Genomic DNA, 19694 nt, shown 5'->3' with positions numbered 1-19694 from the left:
CCTGTGATGTATGTATGATGGGGGCTGGTCTTGAACTGGAGGGTGGGAATTTCAAAAGTCTATACAGTGGTGCCCCACAAGACGAATGCCTCGCAAGATGGAAAACTCGCTAGACGAAAGAGTTTTCCGTTTTGGAGGTGCTTCGCAAAACGAATTTCCTATGGGCTTGCTTCGCGAGACGACAATGTCTTGCGAGTTCCTGCTGGTTTTTTTTCCTCCCCCCCTTTTTTCCAAGCCGCTAAGCTGCTTATCAGCTGATCAGATCAGCAGATAAGCCACTAAAAGCCTCTAAAAGCCGCTAATAGCGCTTATTAAGGCAGCCCTGTTCAGGGAAGTTTTTAACGTGTGATATTTTACTGTATTTTTGGTTTTTATGGAAGCCGCCCAGAGTGGCTGGGGAGGCCCAGCCAGATGGGCGGGGTATAAATAATAAATTATTATTATTATTATTATTATTATTATTATTATTATTATTATTATTATTATTATAGCGCTAATCCGCTAATCCTTCAATGGGCTTGCTTCACAAGACGAAAAAAACCACTAGACGAAGAGAATCACAGAACGGATTCTTTTCATCTTGCGAGGCACCAATGTATAGGAGTTTGCACACCACTGTTCTCGGTTCCTCTCCTTCCTCCTGCGTGTGAGGGGAGCACCCTGTTGCAACAGCTTTAATAAAGATCAGGCTTACGAGCTGCTTTGCTTCTCAATATTCTCTGGCTGGCCTCTGTTCTTTTCTCCTACCGATAGAGAACCTACAAAAGGACTCTATATGGGTTCTTGGGTACCCCATAAGGGAAAAGGAGCAGTTTTTCTCTCATAACTTTGTGTTTATGGGATGTTTCCACAAAACGGAAGCAGTCCTTGCAATACTTTTTTTTAAAAAAAGATATGCACAAGTTGTTGTTGTTGTTGTTGTTGTTGTTGTTGTTGTTGTTGTTGTTGTTGTTGTTTTAGAGCTAAGGATTGTGAATTGTGAGGTCAGAAGGCCATGAGACAAAGATATGGGCAGAGGTTATAATTGCACAATTAACCATGGCCAGAGAGGGAGAGAGAGTTGCCGATAACACAAATATCCTGGCATTGGTACACCAATGAGCACATGCAGAGCTATTTACACTGTGCAAACCAAAGCTTGGTTCAGATTCAGAATTGAGCTTGAACTGTAACTCTGCCATTTCCCACCGAAACCTTTGTTCCACCCTGGTCATATTAAAGTCAATTGTAACAGGGGAAAAGAAGTAAATCCGTTTTCCCTCTTGCAACAAGGAAGGAAATCGCCAGGGAAAGAAATAGTATGCTCCACAGAGCCTCCATTTCCAAAGGTACTTTACCCGTGGAGAGCGGCTATTTCCCCCAAGGCGGCAACACCTGTCCAGCTGTGTCCACTGTGTGAAAAGGAATGGGGAGTTAGATGTAGCCTTATCTCAGTAGCCCTGAAACGGAGGCATAAAACTGGGGAGAGCTGTTGCCATCTTGCCTTGTGCGCAGCCTTCCTATTGGGGTAACCTTGGCTAAGCTGGTGGCCTCCAGATGTGCTGCTGGGGGAATGACAGGAGCTGTGGTCCAAAACAACTGGATACCCCCCTCCCCCCCAGTTGGCCAAGGCTGCATTTGGCCATCTGACACACCACTGTGGGAAACTAAGATGTTGGTCTGATGTCTGCAGGACTCCTTCCTTACGAAAGCAGGCACATCACAGCACAACACCTAGGCTAATTGATGGAACTCACTGCCACAAGATAAGGTAGTGATCATTTTGTCAAGGGGAGGAGAGATTAGGCAAATTTCATGGGGGAAAGGCAGCCTTGATGGTAACTGATCAAAGGCAATATGGAACCTCCAGGTTTGTAGAGAACCAGAGGTCTTGCCATGAAGATCCTGGGATGGGAGGTGGGGTGGACAATCTATGCAGACCACTTGTATTTTTATTTAAAGCAGAATAAGACAGATGTACACACCTCTGCTCCACTTCCCTTTTCATGGTGGCGCCAGGGAAGTCTCTGCCGTCTGCTGACAGGCATCGATTTCACAAGCTAGTGAGACTTTGCTCCCTTTGGGTCAGCCCTGGCTTCGGACTTCCAGGAAGATTCATAAGGCTGGTTAATGACCGACCAGCTCTCGCCCCCTCCTCTCCTGCCCCACAAGCTCTTCGCAGTCCAGCCATGGGTCCCACCTCGTTCCCTTTCATCCTCTTGCTCCCCCTGCTCCTTGCTGCACCCGGCGCTGCCCGGCGTCCCCAAAAACGCCCAGCCTCAGAGAATCCCATCGACAAGATTGACGTCCAGGCCAACTTCGATCTTGGCCAGGTGAGCAGATGGATTTAGAAAGGGAAACACAATTTATTCTGGGGTTGGAGTGGGGCAAGATAGCCGACTAGAGCTGTCCAAAACTGCCTCTCAATCATTGGCTGAGATGCTGTGATGTCATGGAATGCCCTGCTTCTTTACCCTCCGGGATGTTTCTAAAGGTGGCTGCAAGATATTAATCAGAGTGTTTTCCTCCCCTGTCGCACCAGCCGGTGCTCCTGGATCTCACCGGAAGGGTTTTCGTTCATCCCCTGTTGACAGCAAATCCTCTTTAATATCTGCGTCAGAAGGAAGGTTCCAGAAAGAGCTCTGTCCAAATGCCCCGGAGCAATCTGGACCCTGTCCCTGCCCTCTCGCATGATGGCGTTTTTTACAGCGTTGTGCTTTACCTTTCTGTTTCTGTTTTGCACACCTGGCAGGTGTCAAGCCAGTCACAAAGGCGTCCTCAGTCCTGGGTCCACAGGTGAAGGGGAAGCCAGGTGGGAACTTCCCTCCCAACAACCCCCACCTCTTGAAAAAACACCCCTGAGCTTGTGTGCGTTGTCAAGAACCCCGCTCCATAATGTGATATTTACACACTGGCGGGATATGGGGCACACCTTGGTTCTCAAATTCTAAATTTGATCCATGCCAAGTAATTCCATTTAGCTTAGATAATTTAAATCCACCTGTCGCACCCCATGACAAAGTTTAAAATGCAAGGGACCGAAAACCTGTTGGTTGTTAAGGTGCTACAAGACTCAATGCTTTTGCAGGTTGTCTATGCTTTCCAGTGTGATTTGGGGCAGAAAAGGCTAACAGGGTGACCTGCAGGTGGTGATGGACAGCTCCCATCATCCCTGACCTTTGCTGGGGTTTATGGAAGTTGTGGTCCAAAAGAGATGGAGGACATCAGGTTGGATATCCTTGGTTTGGAGGAACGAACAAACGAACTCCCCCATCCACACAAATCTTATTTTTTAAAATCGCTCAGCAATATTGTTAGTGTTATTTACCCTCTCACATTCAGTGGGCTGTATCCAACCAAGTTCTACTCAAGAGGATACACACTGAAATTAATGAACTGAAGTCAGACTCATATCCATCCATTTCAGAGGACCTACGCTGATGTACACCCCCTCAACATTCTCCGATGGAAATTTTTTGTTGTTGTTTAGTCATTTAGTCATGTCCTCCTCTTCGTGACCCCGTGGACCAGAGCATGCCAGGCCCTCCTGTCTTTCACTGCCTCCCGCAGTTTGGTCAAACTCATGTTGATAGCTTCAAGAATACTGTCCCACCATCTCATCCTCTGTCGTCCCCTTCTCCTTGGGCCCTCCATCTTTCCCAACATCAGGGTCTTTTCCAGGGAGTCTTCTCTTCTCATGAGGTGGCCAAAGTACTGGAGCCTCAGCTTCAGGATCTGTCCTTCCAGTGAGCACTCAGGGCTGATTTCCTTAAGGATGGATACGTCTGATCTTCTTGCAGTCCATGGGACTCTCAAGAGTCTCCTCCAGCACCAGAATTCAAAAGCATCCATTCTTCGGCGATCAGCCTTCTTTATGGTCCAGCTCTCACTTCCCTACATCACTACTGGGAAAACCATAGCTTTGACTATACGGACCTTTGTTGGCAAGGTGATCTCTCTGCTTTTTAAGATGCTGTCAAGGTTTGTCATTGCTTTCCCCCCTCCAAGATTTCTCCAATGAAAAGAGAGATGTCCTAGGTTGTCCCAAGTTGACTCTCTCTCTCTCCCCTCTTCCAGTTTGCTGGGAAATGGTTCCTGGTCGGGGTGGCCTCGCAATGCAGCTACTTGAGTGAGAACAGCCACCGGCTTGAAGCAACCAACCTGGTGGTCTCTGTGGGTGGTGCAAGCTCTCAGGGATCCTTGTTGGTGAGCACCTTCCGCCCGCTGTGAGTATCCGAGGAAGCCGGCGGGATCCGCTGGGCCCAGATGAATGGGGTGTGGAGGAAAGGTCATCCTCTTTGTTGGTCCCCAAGAATCATAGAATGGTAGAGTTGGAAGGGACCCCAAGGTTCCTCTACTCCAACCAGCTGCATTAGAGGAATCTCAGCTACTGTTGGGATTTTTCTACTACATGCCATTCTGTGCAGCTTCACACAAAGCAATTAGAAGGTGGCCAAAAGCCCAGGATGACTGAGCAGAGGAGTTATTCCGCCTAGAGATATGGGATCTTGGATACAGCTCTACCATTGGTTGATGTTTCACACAGGCATGATGACTTTTGACCTTACTGACTGGATAGTGTTGTTGGTCAGTGTGGTGTTTTGAGAGTCGTTTGAAGTTTGTTAAGAGAGAGCTAGTTAAGATCCGCATCTGCTCTTGTACATAGTAACTTGTAGAGTCTGCTGTTTTTAATAACCACCTCTAAGTAACCAAGTTACTGGTAGCAGCGTCTTGTTCCTGCTTCATCCATCCTGCCTGCAACTGATTGATTTCTAGAACTCTGCGTATGCTCTGCTAAGGTCTGGCTAAGGTCCTGCAACAGGTCAAAGTTGCAAAACACCAATAGCTACAACATCCCTGGCAGGTGGCCATCCAACCTCTTCTTAAAAACCTCCAAGGAAGGAGAGTCCACCACCTCCCTCCCGAGGGAGACCGTTCTACAGTCGAATAGCTCTTACTGTCAGAAAGTTTTTCCCTGGAGGACTCTGTCTGCCACCTTTGGAGGAAATCTAGTGAGGTATAAATGTGGTAACCCAAAGGAATGCTCTTTCAAGCAACTATTGCATGCGCACATAGAGCCAATGCCTTTGTTTTTTTCTGCGGAAGGAGGGATGTGTTTTTCTGGTGCTGGCTGTTCCTAGGCAAACAGCCTATGGAACAGGATCCGGCCTGACGTGGACCGGCCGCTGGAATACAGCCCTGAATGCTTGGTCTTCTCCTCCATCTCTGCAGGGACGGCGTCTGTTGGAACATCCAGCAAACCTACTTCCCCACCAAGATTCCTGGCAGGTTCCTCTTGAAAGGTGGGTGAGGATTGGGGTGGTTTTGCCCATGGGGACCTCCCTCACATTTCTCCCAGTTTCCCCTTCCTCTGAGCAATAATCCTCAGCTTTTCTACTACTGCACGTGTTTCAAGCACTCCCAGTTGATATCTCTAGAACACCTACAGCATGGGTAGGCAACCTGAGGCCCGGGGGCCGAATCCAGCCCAATCACCTTCTCAATCTGGCCCGCGGACGGTCCGGGAATCAGCGTGTTTTTACATGAGTAGAATGTGTGCTTTTATTTAAAATGCATCTCTGGGTTATTTGTGGGGCTTACGAATTCGTTCATGTATTTATTTTTTTTTAAAAAAGTCCGGCCCTCCACAAGGTCTGAGGGACAGTGGACCGGCCCCCTGCTGAAAAAGTTTGCTGACTCCTGCACAGCAACCCTGGGCACAACCATCATTCCCACGTCGCCAGGCGCATTTATAGAATAAAGTAGGGCTGGCCAAGGGAGTTTTGGGTGGAGCCTGAAGGTCTATGTCTTAATGCTTCTGCTGCCATGTTGTTGAAGGGCAAATCTGCTGTCTCACTAGTGCCATTAACTTCTCCTGAGTTGGGTTGAAGAAAGAGTCCAAAAGTTTATTTACTGCAGTAAATAGGTTCAGCGCAGTCTCTTCCACAAAGGCTGAATGGAGGGGGGGGGGTGTTACCCCCTGGAACTTTTATAGGGTTTGCAGACCAAGAATCCATATAAAGTCCAATCAAAATGCTGCAAACATCACAGAGGGTAGCTGGCAAAACACCCATTGGATGTAACTGTCTGGATGGCCAGCCTGCAACTTGACGTGTGTCCAGCCCTTCTAGGGCCCCCCCTCGCTTCTAAAGTTTTGAAGCCTACATAGATACAACCTACATACTTAAAAGAAAGGGAGAATTGTAGTCTGAGGTTTATGTTTACATAGATAACAAGTCCCTGCCCTGTTCAGGGAAGTTTTTAATGTGTGACATCTTAGTGAATTTTTGGTCTTTGTTGGAAGCCGCCCAGAGTGGCTGGGGAAACCTAGCCAGATGGGCGGGGTACAAATAATAAATTATTATTATTAATTATTATTATTATTATTATTATTATTATTATTATTATTATTATGCATAAGGGAGTCGTCCTTGGTAAGCTGGCACGGCCAGACTTCCATAAATCCTCTACTTCAAAATGCCATTCTTATCTGGTGTCTTCAGCAGCCAAGCAGCAAGTGGGCTATGTGTCTTTTATGAACAAAAAGGAACTGCTATGAGCCAAGGAAGCCAAAGGTTTTTAACTGAACCCCAATGTCTCATTCATTTGGGGCCTTTTATAGGACCCCACGCTGTCGCTGCCCAGGCAGGAGTGCAACCCGTTTCGTTTTACGACAAATATTCCGCAAAGCAAGCCAAACTCTCCTTCACCAGGTCTCTATACTGGGGGAACATCACCTGTTGGATTTCTGCCTGCTGTGCTGCTCTTTAAAGGCACAGGGGCAAAAGCACCTCAGAAGCACCTTTGCTTGCAGGGGAGCAGGCAAAGCGCCATTTCTCCATGCGCTGACCTAGGGCGCTCTGTGTATTCCCTCCCACAGGCCGTGGCAGCCCTGTGGACGTGGTGGTGGGGGAAACGGATTATAGCAGCTACGCCATCGTGTATTACCAGAAAGCCCGGAAGATCTCAGTGAAGCTTTATGGTGAGGACTCCTTGGAATCGCTGTGGGCTGGAAACATTCCTGAAGGAGGGAGGGGAGCTCTGTCTAAGCTCAGCCTTGAGAGCTAAAGAGAACCTACAGAGGAAGTGTACCTCCAAGTATCAGTGGTGGGGCAAAAATGAGGAAAGGTCTTCAAGCCCCTCTTGGGAGACCCCTGGAAGCAGTGGCAAGAAGGACACTGGCCCAGTTTGCCCGTGGTCTCGGTCAGCAGGACTCTGCTTATGCCCTTGTTAGCCAGGATAGGAATGGAGCCCCCAGCCTCAGCGGTAAAGGTAAAGGTAAAGGGACCCCTGACCATTAGGTCCAGTTGCAGATGACTCTGGGGTTGTGGCGCTCATCTCGCTTTATTGGCTGAGGGAGCCGGTGTACAGCTTCCGGGTCATGTGGCCAGCATGACTAAGCTGCTTCTGGCGAACCAGAACAGCGCACGGAAACACCGTTTACCTTCCCGCCAGAGCGGAACCTATTTATCTACTTGCACTTTGAGGTGCTTTCGAACTGCTAGGTTGGCAGGAGCAGGGACCGAGCAACGGGAGCTCACCCCATCACGGGGATTTGAACCACCGACCTTCTGATCGGCAAGTCCTAGGCTCTGTGGTTTAACCCACAGCGCTACCCGCGTCCCTCAGCTCAGGGGTAGTCTACTTCAAAAGTGCTAAATGCTAGGGGTAGACTTTTGCTTCTCCTTCCATAGAAACAGGACTCTGTTTTCACACTTTCAATTGTTCTCCGAGATGTGGAGGAAAAGGGGTGAGCAGGACAGTGGGATCAAATCAGAAACCGGGACGGCTTCTGTAGTTCCAGGACTGTCCCTAGGAAATTGGGACACTTGGGGGGCCTGCATTCAGCCGCTCACCCTGCAGAGATGCAGGCAAATTGCCCCAAGGTTTCCCGTTGCTTCTCTGTATGAATCACTGCCCTAGGCATCTCTCCATCCACACCAGAGGCATTCCAGGAGCAGAGACTTGTTGACAGAGCAGTGCATACTCACCTCAGACATTGCAGAACTGGACCTTTCCATGGGAGGGGGGAATTGTGATTGCCTGTCGGCTGCTTAGGAAACAAAGACAGCATTAACGCTTCACTTAAATTTATGAAAGGACGAGCCATCCGGGTGAACGACGCCGTCACGGCTAAATTTGAGCAGCGTGTGGCTGGCATAGGCCTGAACGAGGACACGACCTACTACTTCCCTGTCTATGGTGAGTAGAGGATGGGGCTATAATTTCAGGGGTCCGGCTGGGATAGTGAAGAGTAGGTAGGTTTCCCACGAGGCAAGGCATAGTGATAACAGCAAGAACCTTTATTGAACTACATAACTGGGAAACAGGGGCAAAGCAACTGCTTATATACATTTCTGAAGGCCTGGGCCACTCCCACTCCCAATGTGATTGGCTGTCTAAGCTTCCAAGCTGCGAATCACAACTCAGAGTTCAAGGGCCAATGGCAGAGGCCCAAATCCTGAAGTGTTCTGTGATTGGACACCATGTATCGAATCAGAACACAGGAGCTCAGAATCCTTAGTCCAGACTCAAGCTCAGGCAAACACAGACCCCTGAATACCTAACATTGAACATGCAGAAATCCCGTGGCCCTCCACAAGTGATGGGGAAAGACCCCCCTCTGTCAGAGAGGCCCATCCCGTTGGTGCCATTATTCTTGAGTGACATAGTGGACTTGACAGGTCTCTGGATTTGGGGTCCCTGCGGATCCTGACACCATCGGATGCCTCAATGAATGCGTTATGGGGTGAGGCTGCAGTCAAGGGCTCACGTTCTGCCCTTAGAAAGTCCCCGGCTGCTAGCACTTTCAACGTAAAAGAGAGGAGTGATTGACTATGAGGTCGTTTCACACCCACAAAAGGCTATGGGCCCATTCGGGGTTTTAAATGCCGTGAGGTTACCGCTCCCCCCCCCCGGACAATTAACCAAGAAAGCCAAAATTTGGCATGCCCCCCTGTGTGCCAAAGTTTTGCTGCTGCTATTCAGCGAAAACCCCACATTTTGCAGCACCCCAAATCTGAGTAATCCATATCTCAAATACGAGGCTGACACTCAAAAATCCGACAGTGTCCAAATCACTCTAAACTGGTGCCAGGTTTTGGCAACAGTTTTGCAGTGAAAACCCCATGTTTTGCAGAGCCCGGCAAGTTGAGTCCCCTGGACCTGTGCAGAGTGTTTCCCCCTTATCATCATAAAGTTGTGATGCTGCAAAAGATTCCAGGCTGTGGATTTTGCACCCCCCCCTTTAATTTCAATATATAAAGAAATTCATGCATCATGGTATGCCATGTTGCTGTCATTGATGAAATCTTCTGTTTGGGTGCGGTTAGAGTTCCCCAGCAGGTTTTCTTTACTCTCCACAACTGAGATAATTGCTCATTTTCCTTCCTTTGGCCCTTTCCCTCAGGGTTTTGCGACTCGGCTGACCAGTTCCACATCCTCAATGGTGAGTTGCAAATTCAACTGCGTCTTCCCTGCTAAATAAATAAATAAATGAAAGTAAATCAGAACCAGAAAAGCTACAGGACTTTCTGTGGCAACTCAAGAATCATGGTAAAACAGTTGCTGATTCAAATAGGCCAAGTGTAAAATAGCCTGTTCACACAAAGAACATGGTATGTTTGGGTTTATTCACCTTGCTGAAGAACGCAGAAATATCAAAGATCCCTTTCGACTTCAATGAGGTAATGTGGAGATGGACTCTGCTGTTGCGCAGACTTTCTAGCCAAATAATCAGGGATGTAAACTGAATTGATTTCAGACTTTTATTAGGGATAACTGCATTTTCAGCTTCAAACTCTGTTTGACAACAAACAAACTTATTAAAATTGACTTCATTTATGAAGCTGTAAACTGGAGAAAATAAAAACTGCAATATAAGAATCAGTAAATATTAGCAAAATAATACGTTTATATGAATAGTGACAATTTTAATTATCAACCATGACTTAAAGACCAGAAACAAACGTACTTATTAAGTGAAAAAACCACACAAAATTTGGGGTGGGTGGGAACCAACTGAAAGCGGAATTCTGCAATGGGTTGGGAACATGAGCCAGGAGGACCTGGTACTCCCTCAGGTTCGCAGCTGAAACTTCACGTCCAGGTGAGCTTGCCTTGCCAAGGTCATGATTTCCGACAGCTTCACGGCCATCTCAGCAGCTTTGTCCAAGTCATCGCAGGCTAAGATCTTCAAGTCGCTCTCTGCTATCAAGGCCTTGGCTGCCTCCACCTGCGTCCCTTGAAGCCTCACGACGATCGGGATGCTCAGCTCCAGCTCAGTGGCCGCCATCATGATCCCTTCCGCGATGATATCGCAGCGCATGATGCCGCCGAAAATGTTCACCAGGATGGACTGGACCCTGTCGTCTGAAGTGATGAGCTTGAAGGCCTCTTTGACCTGCTCAGCTGTGGCTCCACCTCCGACGTCCAGGAAGTTGGCCGGTGTCCCTCCGTGGAGCTTGATGATGTCCATGGTCGCCATTGCCAAGCCGGCGCCGTTCACCAAGCACCCGATGTTCCCATCTAGCCCCACGTAGTTCAGGTCCACGCTGGCCGCTTCTCGGTCCCTCATGTCTTCTTGGCTCCAGTCCTGCAGTGCGAAGATCTTCTTCTGGCGGAACGCCGAGTTGCTGTCGAAATTTATCTTGGCATCCATGCACATCACTTTCCCCGTCGAGTCCTCCACCATGGGGTTGATCTCCACCATGAGGGCGTCGTACTTAATGAATATATTGTAGAGCTTCATCATATTGTCCGCAGCCTCATCTGCCACCTTGGCGGGGAAGCCCATCTTCTGGGCGAGTTTCAGGGCCTGGTCCTTCCGGATGCCTTCCACGATGTCAACGGGCTCCTTGACGATGGCTTCGGGGTCCTCGGCGGCCACGTCTTCAATGTTGACACCCCCCTGAGAGCTGCCGATGAGCACGGGGCCCTGGAAGGACCTCTCCATCGTGATGGCAAAGTAGTACTCCTTCCTCGGGTAGCGGCGCTCGCAGACGAGGACTTGGTTGCAGATCCGGCCCTGCTGTCCCGTCTGCTTGGTGAAGAGCTTCTTGCCGATCATCCTGGAGGCGATCTCCCGGGCTTCTTCCGGAGAGGAGACAATCTTCACCCCTCCTTTCAGGCCTCCTTCGAATGTCCCTTTGCCCCGCCCGCCCGCCAAAACCTGCGCCTTCACCACTATGTCTTCTGTCCCAATCTCTTTCGCTGCCTTATAAGCTTCTTCCGGCGTCTTGGCCACCAGGCCGTTAGGAACGGAAACACCGGCTTCTTTCAGCAGCCCCATGCTCAGGTACTCATGCAGAGACAAGCGCCTCCGCTGCTGTGTTTGCAGCCCAAGGCTTTTAAACCACCCTGGGCTCCCACCAAACACCAGGCAACCTTCTTTGGCCATCAGGCCAGCCACTCGCAAGGTCCACCGGCAGATCATGAGGGGCGATTCCCGTTCCCTTCTTTGGAGATTTCTCTTGCTCCTGCTCAGATCTCCTCCAACAGACCTTCCAACTGTCCTTTTAAGGTGCAGGGCATTTCCCAAGATTCCTTCTTTAACGGTCCTCAACCTGCCTTCCCATTGGCTAGGGCCAAGATTCCACGATGACATCACCACCCTGACTGGACACGCCCCTTTGGTGTCTAAATGATGTTATTGTAGTGGGATACCCCTCAAGATTTGTGGGTAGGTAGGAGGGGATGTGGGGATGCGGGTGGCACTGTGGGTTAAACCACAGAGCCTAGGGCTTGCCGATCAGAAGTTCAGCGGTTTGAATCCCCGCGACGGGGTGAGCTCCCGTTGCTCGGTCCCTGCTCCTGCCAACCTAGCAGTTCGAAAGCATGTCAAAGTGCAAGTAGATAAATAGGTACCGCTCCGGCGGGAAGGTAAACAGCATTTCCGTGCGCTGCTCTGGTTCGCCAGAAGCGGCTTAGTCATGACCTGGAAGCTGTACGCCGGCTCCCTCGGCCAGTAAAGCGAGATGAGCACCGCAACCCCAGAGTTGGTCACGACTGGACCTAATGGTCAGGGGTCCCTTTACCTTTACCTTTAGGAGGGGATGTGATGTTTGTTTGCAATATTTACTTTCCCCACCCTGAAGAAGTGCAGAGTTTATTGTTCTACCAAGGAATGTACATATGCCTATTGGGCATGTCGTTTTAGGGGGTGAAACTTAATTATTTAAATTTTCTTCAGTGAGAATTTTTAAAAATATGTTTTTGGGTGTGAGGAATTAAAGCTTGCTGTTATTTTAGTGACCGGACAACATTTAGCTTGGTAAATCTACGTTTGGTTAAAAATCACACAAACTTCCCTTGGAAAACCAAAGAATTTTAATTTGACCTTCTGAAAATGTCAGGTAATGCTAAATAAATAATAATCAATATAAAATAAAACTGCAAGTACTTGGCAGTTATTTCTATGCAGTTCTACATATATTTCGCTTACTAATTATATTAATTTAACTAAAATAGCTTTTGAATTCCCAAGTTGTGTTGCAACTTGTTAGCACCCCTCAGTTTTGGAATGTGAACGTTGGAAAGTTCAGCATGCCCTAATAAAGTTAACTTGGCCCGGCAGCAAATGGGCAACAAGGGCAGATCTCTCAGCACAGGTGTGGTACACTGGCAAGGCCACCTTCCCATCAGCAATTGTGCTGCAGCATTCTGCAGTCACTGGTGTTATATAAAAAACGCTGCTTCTTTTCCCTTATGGGGTATTCCAGAGCCTGCACAGAGTCCTTACATGGGTTCCCTATTGGTCGGAGAAAATAACAGAGGCCAAGCAGAGAATATTGAGAAGCAAAGCAGCTAGTAAGCCTCATCTTTATCAACTGTTGCAACAGGGTCTCCCGCTCACCCCACGCAGGAGGGCGGAGGAACCCAAAACAATGGTGCACAAGCCCTTATATAAACTTTGGAAACTGCCCACCCTGTAGCTCTAGACCACCCCAAAAAACATCATGCATACATCACAGAAGGGGATAGTCTACAGCAGAAATCCGGTTTGCCAGGATACCTGATAATGGTCACTGATTGCTTTACCTGGGCAGCTTGGCTGTTCTTTTGTGATGGTAAATGCATCAATTCCCGAATCCAGGCCACAGGCTCACCCTATTCATACACAAGTTACAGGATCTGTAAGCAAAAAGACAAAAGGGTGGCCTTCTTCCTTGCAGAGAAATATTTGAAGTCAATTTGGGAGTGAAAATGGTTTGCGAGAGTCAAAATGGCTTCAGGGCTGCTCTCCTGTACTATTTCAGGCACGTGGTTTATGTACTTATGTATGTGTTTGCCTTGTACATTTATGAGCGTTTATATTTGGGCGTAGCTCATAGCTTCTCTGAGTTATTCAAGCCCCTTTGCCACGGCATGAAGGGGATTCGGGACCTTAGAATTCTTATAACACTGGGTTGTGATTCCCGCATTGCAGGGGGCTGGACTGGATGACCCTCAGGGTCCCTTCCACCTCTACAGTTCTATGATGTCACTGAGAAGTCTTTGCCCTGGCCAATGAGAAGGCCAGGGAGGTGGACTGTTGGAAAAGGAACTTTGGGAAGTCTCTCTCCAGGGGCCAGTTGGCAAGTCTGGGAAGGAGAAGAAGTTGGGGAAAGTGGGTGAAAGCTACCTCCATGATCTGCAGGCAGGCAGTGAGCATGGTGAAGCTGCTGGGGAGGACCGCCATGGCCAGGGTGCTGGGTGGGAACCCAGGATTTAATAGCCACGGGCTGCCCATGCAGCAACAAAGGAGCTTGTCTCTGCATGAGTACCTGTGCATGAAGCTCTTGAAAGACGCCGGCGTTTCCGTTCCCTACGGACTGGTTGCGAGGACACCGGAAGAAGCCTACCAGGTGGCAAGAGACATGGGCACCACGGACCTGGTGGTTAAGGCGCAGGTTTTGACAGGAGGGCGGGAGAAGGGGACCTTTGAGGGCGGCCTGAAAGGAGGAGTGAGGATCGTCTATTCTCCGGAAGAAGCCCGGGAGATCGCCTCCCTTATGATTGGCAAAAAGCTCTTCACCAAGCAGACGGGAGAAGAGGGCCGGATCTGCAACCAAGTCCTCATCTGCGAGCGCAGGTACCTCCGGAGGGAACACTACTTTGCGATCATGATGGAGAGGTCCTTCCAAGGCCCCGTGATCATCGCCAGCTCCCAGGGGGGCGTTGCCATCGAAGATATCGCAGCAGGAAAACCTGAGGCCATCATCAAGGAGCCCGTCGACATTGTCGAAGGCCTTCGGAACGACCAGGCCCTGAAGCTCGCCCAGAAGATGGGCTTCCCTTCTAACCTGACGTACGACGCTGCGGACAATATGATGAAGCTCTACGACTTCTTCATTCAGCACGACGCCCTCATGGTGGAGATCAACCCCATGGTGGAGGACTCGACGGGGAAAGTGATGTGCATGGATGCCAAGATCATTTTCGACAGCAACTCGGCGTTTCGCCAGAAGAAGATCTTTGACCAGCAGGACTGGAGTCAGGTGACGGAGGAAGACAGAGATGCCGCCCACGCAGAGCTCAACTACATCGGCTTAGACGGGAACATCGGGTGCCTGGTGAACGGCGCCGGCTTGGCAATGGCCACCATGGACATCATCAAGCTCAACGGAGGAACCCCGGCCAACTACCTCAACGTCGGAGGCGGCGCCACCGTGGAGCAAGTGACGGAGGCCTTCAAGCTCATCACATCCAACGGAAACGTGCAGGCCATCCTGGTCAACATTTTTGGGGGGCTCATGAGGTGCGACGTCATCGCACACGGCATCATCATGTCGGTCAAAGACCTGGATCTCAAAGTACCGATCGTCATGCGGTTGCAAGGCACGCGGGTCGAAGACGCGAAGGTTTTGATCGCCGAGAGCGGCCTGAGGATCTTGGCCTGCGACGATCTGGATAAGGCCGCCAAGATGGCCGTGAAGCTCTCGGCAATAATGAACCTGGCAAGGGAAGCGGAAGTGGATGTTATGTTCCAGTTGCCACCCTGATGGAGCAGATTTTTCTGGCTTATTTCTGCAAAAGTCACATAACCCCCCCGTGGTCTCAGTTTTCCACAATAATCTCCCCCAACCCTGTTTTGTGTGTATGTCTGAGTTGTTTAATAAGCACATATGGATCGGATCTTTAACTTACAGTTGCTAATATAATAATTTTCATGTAAATTATTATATTGCCAAAATTTATTCTTCATGGCAGGCTCCCCCACCGCCCAGTTTACAGTCGCATAAATGATGTAATCCTCAACAAGCGTAAAAGAGCTTAAATCTGAAAATACGTTTCATCCAAATAAAAGTCTACAATCAATTGGATTTTTGGAATTGTCTCCCTGATTATTGGACATGTATGACAGCAATATCCGTACTTTCATATGTGAGCAACACTTTTTCTGCCCTAATGAAGAACGGATGAATCTGTCAAATGTGGTTTCTCGTTTTCCCTTTCTTTTCCAGTTCTCCACAGGTCTGCATCAGTTTCCAAAAAGTATTCTTGAAAATTTAGCAGAATTTTAGTGCACACATATCTGATGTACTATTGCATAATGCACATACATTTGCAACCAACTTAACTAATAGAATATGTTTTTGTAACGCGCCCCCCCAAAGGCACCAACTTGAATTAAAGATTGGGGGCCTCAGCTAAGCCCCGGCCCTGATCAGGTGCACCTTATCCCTCTAGTCTAGCTTGTCTGCCTGCTCTTCCTTCCCTGTGGGCCCCATGTGGGGCACAGAGACATTCTGGGGGAAGGTCAAGGGGTCACGAGATGCCTGCACCCCACTTTCCAGTCACTTCATTTTTACTTTTAAAGTATTTATTTTGTTTTTCAGATTAAGATTTTACAGCCACATATCCAACATACAACATAAAAACTAGACTCCCAGGAATCTCCCAGACTTCCCTTCCCCCCTTTGTGGGTCCCACTGTTAATCGTTTCTTCCTGCATCCTTTATGACAATCCAAATCTTTTACCTCTCCATTGTGTCCAAAATTCACCTTTAAACTACGAGTGATATTCCAATCCTACTAAGGATTTGAACTGTTTACAATGGTCTTTAAGATAAGTTATAAATGTTCCTCATTCCTTATTGAAATTTTGGTCTTCCTGATTTCTGATTCTTCCGGTGATTTTGGCCATTTTGGCATAATCCGTCAACTTGATCTGCCTGCCTTCTCTGGTCGGGACTTTATCTTCTTCCCATCTCTGGGCTAATAGCATCCGCACAGCTGTGGTCACATACATAAATATGACTTTATTTAGCCCCATCCTTGGTTAAAAAGGCAACCCATAAAAACAATCATTAAAAATGGGAGAGGCCAAGGGCCTGGGCATGAGGCTACTGTAATAAACAAAAATCTGCCCTTATTCCCTTATGGGGGACACAAGAGCCCTTATAGAGTCCTTTGCAGGTTCTTTATCGGTAGCAGAAAATAACAGAGGCCAACCAGAGAATATTGAGAAGCAAAGCAGCCAGTAAGCCTGATCTTTATTAACTGTTGCAACAGGGTGCTCCCCTCACACGCAGGAAAAGAGGAGGACCCAGAACCAAGGTGTGCCCACCCATATATAGACATTTTAAATTGCCCGCCTTCGAGTCCAAGACCACCCCCAGAAACATCATACCTACATCGCAGAAAGGGTGGTCTACAACAGAAATCTGAGTGTGTTGTTTATCTCCTGTCTGGCAGATTACCTGTTAATGCTCACTTGATTGGATACCCTGGGGAGCCTGGCCAGTCTTTTGTAATGATAAATACTTAGTTCCTGAGCCAGGTCACAGGCTCACCTTATTCATACACAGACATACCCTTAAGACAGGATTTGTGAACGAAAAGACAATGGGGAGGCTTTTCCATTTTCCTTCGACCTTGCAGAGAAATTATTTGGGGTCAATTTGGGAGGGACAAAATGGTTTCAGGACTTTTTCTGTGGGGTTTCAGACATGTGGTTTATATATGCATTTATGAACATTTATCTTTAAATTTTTTATTCCACTACCATGGTGCCGTGTTGGGGAGCCCAGGATTTAAAGCTGACGAGTGGCCATTTTGGCTGGAATATTGCGCCCCCCCCAAAGGTTGTTAGCTGTGTCCCTAAAACACTTCTCTTGCATTCTCTTGCATTTGCAGTCAGAATGCAGAAGAACAATGGGAGAAATATGCATGTCTAGGAAGGCTGTTTGAAGGTGCATAATGCAGTCTGAAACTATGGATCAGGGCTTAGACTGAAACATTTTAAAAGCAGACCATGCTGGAAATAGTCATACAGGGCACTGAGCAAATGCCCATATTCCAGGAGGCTGCAGAGCAGAAAGAGGGGAAAAGGAAGCCAGGTGTTTCTATCACGGCTGCTCAGAGCTGCCTTGGCCTCTTCCGCAACTGTCACCTCGCAGCAGCCCTTCCACCAAGCTCCCTGCACTGTTTGCACCCCAACTGGTCATTATAACTTTAAGATCTAGTACCTGAGCTTATTCCTTTCCTCCTCCCTCCCCATTCCCCTTTCCTTTTATGCCATCTATTTTAGATTGCATTTCATTGATCTGGAAGCCTTTTTTTTTTGGCTAAACACTTTATAAATAAATAAGTGAATGCACTGTGCATATCCCTAGTATATTCTTGCCACTGTTAGAAAAGCCACCAAAAAAGAAGATATTTTTAGAACTGTCACCAAGGGGGAGGTGAGACAAGGAGTAAGAGCAGGTACAAAGAAACGATGCAGAAAGAACAATGAGTCTAGCAATATTCTTACAGGGCAGCACTGGGGGAAATATCCACATCGGGTTCTTTTCAACTGACTTTACTCGGTGTAGACCTGCTGAAATTAGTGCTCACATGACTAAGGGCACTAGTTCAAAACCCGTCTCAGACATTAATTTCATCAGGGGAGACTACCTTAAGGCAGACAGTGGCAATCCTTAGGATATCTGATCAGAGAGGAGCTGCAATTCACTTTGACACAGATGAAGGAGCCCAAGAATTGGAAGGGACTCAGGAGATCATCCACACTGACCCCCCCAACCCATAAAAATACAGTTCAGACTGGAATTTTATATATAGTAACAGGAAATTGAAACGGGACCTATCCAGCATTGCATCGTAAGGGGATGTTACAACGTGGAAAGAGATGGGGAAAGAGGGGTGTTCCTTTTTTTAAAAAGCAACAAACCTGAACCCAGGTGTGCTGAGCAGAAAGAGAGATGGAAGGTGTTAAGATGTGTCGCCTTCTCTATCAAATAACAGAATAAAGTAATATTCCTTTTGACGAGGAAACATTGCAAGGCGTTGTTTTGACCAAGTAAAAATACACAGCCGTTTCCCCGCCTGTGTTTGTTTACTACAGATATCAAGGTGGTGGCGTGACGGAATAAGACCTGGGAGAGGCCAGGGTTCGAATCCCCACTCAGCTACGAAGCTCACCGGTCGCTGCCTCTCAGCCTAACCTACTTCACAGAGTTGTTGTGATGATGAAATGTATACGGCCTTGAGACGCCTGGAAGATAAAGGTGGTATATAAGTATGATAAATAAATAAATACAGCAAAAAGGAAAAAGAGCCTATAAATCTTTTTTAAAAATTAAAGACGTTTTTTTTTAAAAATATACATTTTTATTGATTTTTTTAACATATCAATTCCAACAATCATATAACATAACTTCTTATCTTATACAATATTTTAGTCTTCCATCAACACCTATGATGATTTTTCGTTCTTTATTACTTATTCTGCATTTCTTAATTTCGCAATTACTCTTAATTATCATTAACTAATAACTCTCGCCGTAGTCTTTCTTGCAATATTTCAAATAGTCCTCCTTACAAAACTTCTTGCAGTCATGCTAGCGTAATCTGTTCATTACAGTTACTTTTCAAATAGTGCGTATATTTACTCCAGTCTTCTAAGAATCTCTGGTCCCGCAGGTTTTGAATCCTTGCTGTTAATTTATCTAATTCTGCATAGTCCATCAATTTCATCTGCCATTCTTCTTTTGTCGGTAACGTTCTGAGGACCTAACTGCATTAAGGGTGTATAGTGCTGTCAGTGGTTGGTTGGTTTCCTAAAAGTTGATATGAGGAGGCGATTTCACAGCAGGACTGAAGTGTCTGGGGAAGAGAAGTGTCATATTTTGTTCCGCAGTCATGGAAGGACACAGAGAGCCCTGAGACAGGCAGCTTGGGAACACGAGGGACTGAGAAGGACCTTGGGCTTCTCCTGCCCCGTTGTGCCTGTGCTTGCAACTCTCTGAGTTCAGCAAAGCCAAACAGGACCTATTGTCTTGATACACCTGTACAGTGGTGCCTCGCAAGACGAAATTAATCCATTCCGCGGGTCTCTTCATCTTGCGGTTTTTTCGTCTTGCGAAGCATGGCTATTAGTGGCTTAGCGGCGTAGCGGCTATTAGCGGCTTAGCGGTTATTAATGGCTTAGCGGCTTTAAGAAAAAGGAAACAAACTCGCAAGAACTCGCAAGACGTTTCGTCTTGCGAAGCAAGCCCATAGTGAAATTCGTCTTGCGGAACGACTCAAAAAACGGAAAACTCTTTCGTCTTGCGCGTTTTTCGTCTTGCGAGGCATTCGTCTTGCGAGGTACCACTGTATCGGACATTTCACAGAAACCTTGATGTCCTGAAACAGTTGCATCAACCATGCACAATCCATGAGTGAAAATGACAAGGCATTGAGTTCTGCTTCACAGGAACTTAGGCTTACTGTTGTCTGCTTTTTGCACA

The 19694-nt window shown here is 47.7% G+C and overlaps 1 protein-coding gene and 2 pseudogenes across 3 annotated transcripts; 2 read left to right on the top strand and 1 right to left on the bottom strand.

Annotated features, from left to right (window-relative positions):
* Positions 1 to 2083: 2083 nt before the first annotated feature.
* On the top strand, positions 2084 to 18517 carry C8G (complement C8 gamma chain). Its single transcript, XM_081163924.1, has 7 exons — positions 2084 to 2312; positions 4057 to 4205; positions 5212 to 5282; positions 6860 to 6961; positions 8080 to 8181; positions 9389 to 9427; positions 18308 to 18517. Exons 1-7 carry the CDS (start codon positions 2169 to 2171, stop codon positions 18325 to 18327), a joined length of 627 nt encoding a protein of 208 aa, XP_081020050.1. The 5' UTR covers positions 2084 to 2168; the 3' UTR covers positions 18328 to 18517.
* LOC308569623 (succinate--CoA ligase [ADP-forming] subunit beta, mitochondrial pseudogene) lies at positions 9733 to 11623 on the bottom strand (annotated as a pseudogene). The gene has a single exon. The product of its transcript is annotated as a succinate--CoA ligase [ADP-forming] subunit beta, mitochondrial pseudogene (transcript).
* LOC308569635 (succinate--CoA ligase [ADP-forming] subunit beta, mitochondrial pseudogene) lies at positions 13426 to 15281 on the top strand (annotated as a pseudogene). The gene has a single exon. The product of its transcript is annotated as a succinate--CoA ligase [ADP-forming] subunit beta, mitochondrial pseudogene (transcript).
* Positions 18518 to 19694: the final 1177 nt, after the last annotated feature.

Source organism: Podarcis bocagei, assembly GCF_964188305.1.
Source record: "Podarcis bocagei genome assembly, chromosome: 12".
In the NCBI taxonomy this organism is placed as follows: domain Eukaryota; kingdom Metazoa; phylum Chordata; class Lepidosauria; order Squamata; family Lacertidae; genus Podarcis; species Podarcis bocagei.
This window is presented reverse-complemented; position numbering and strand designations above follow the sequence as displayed.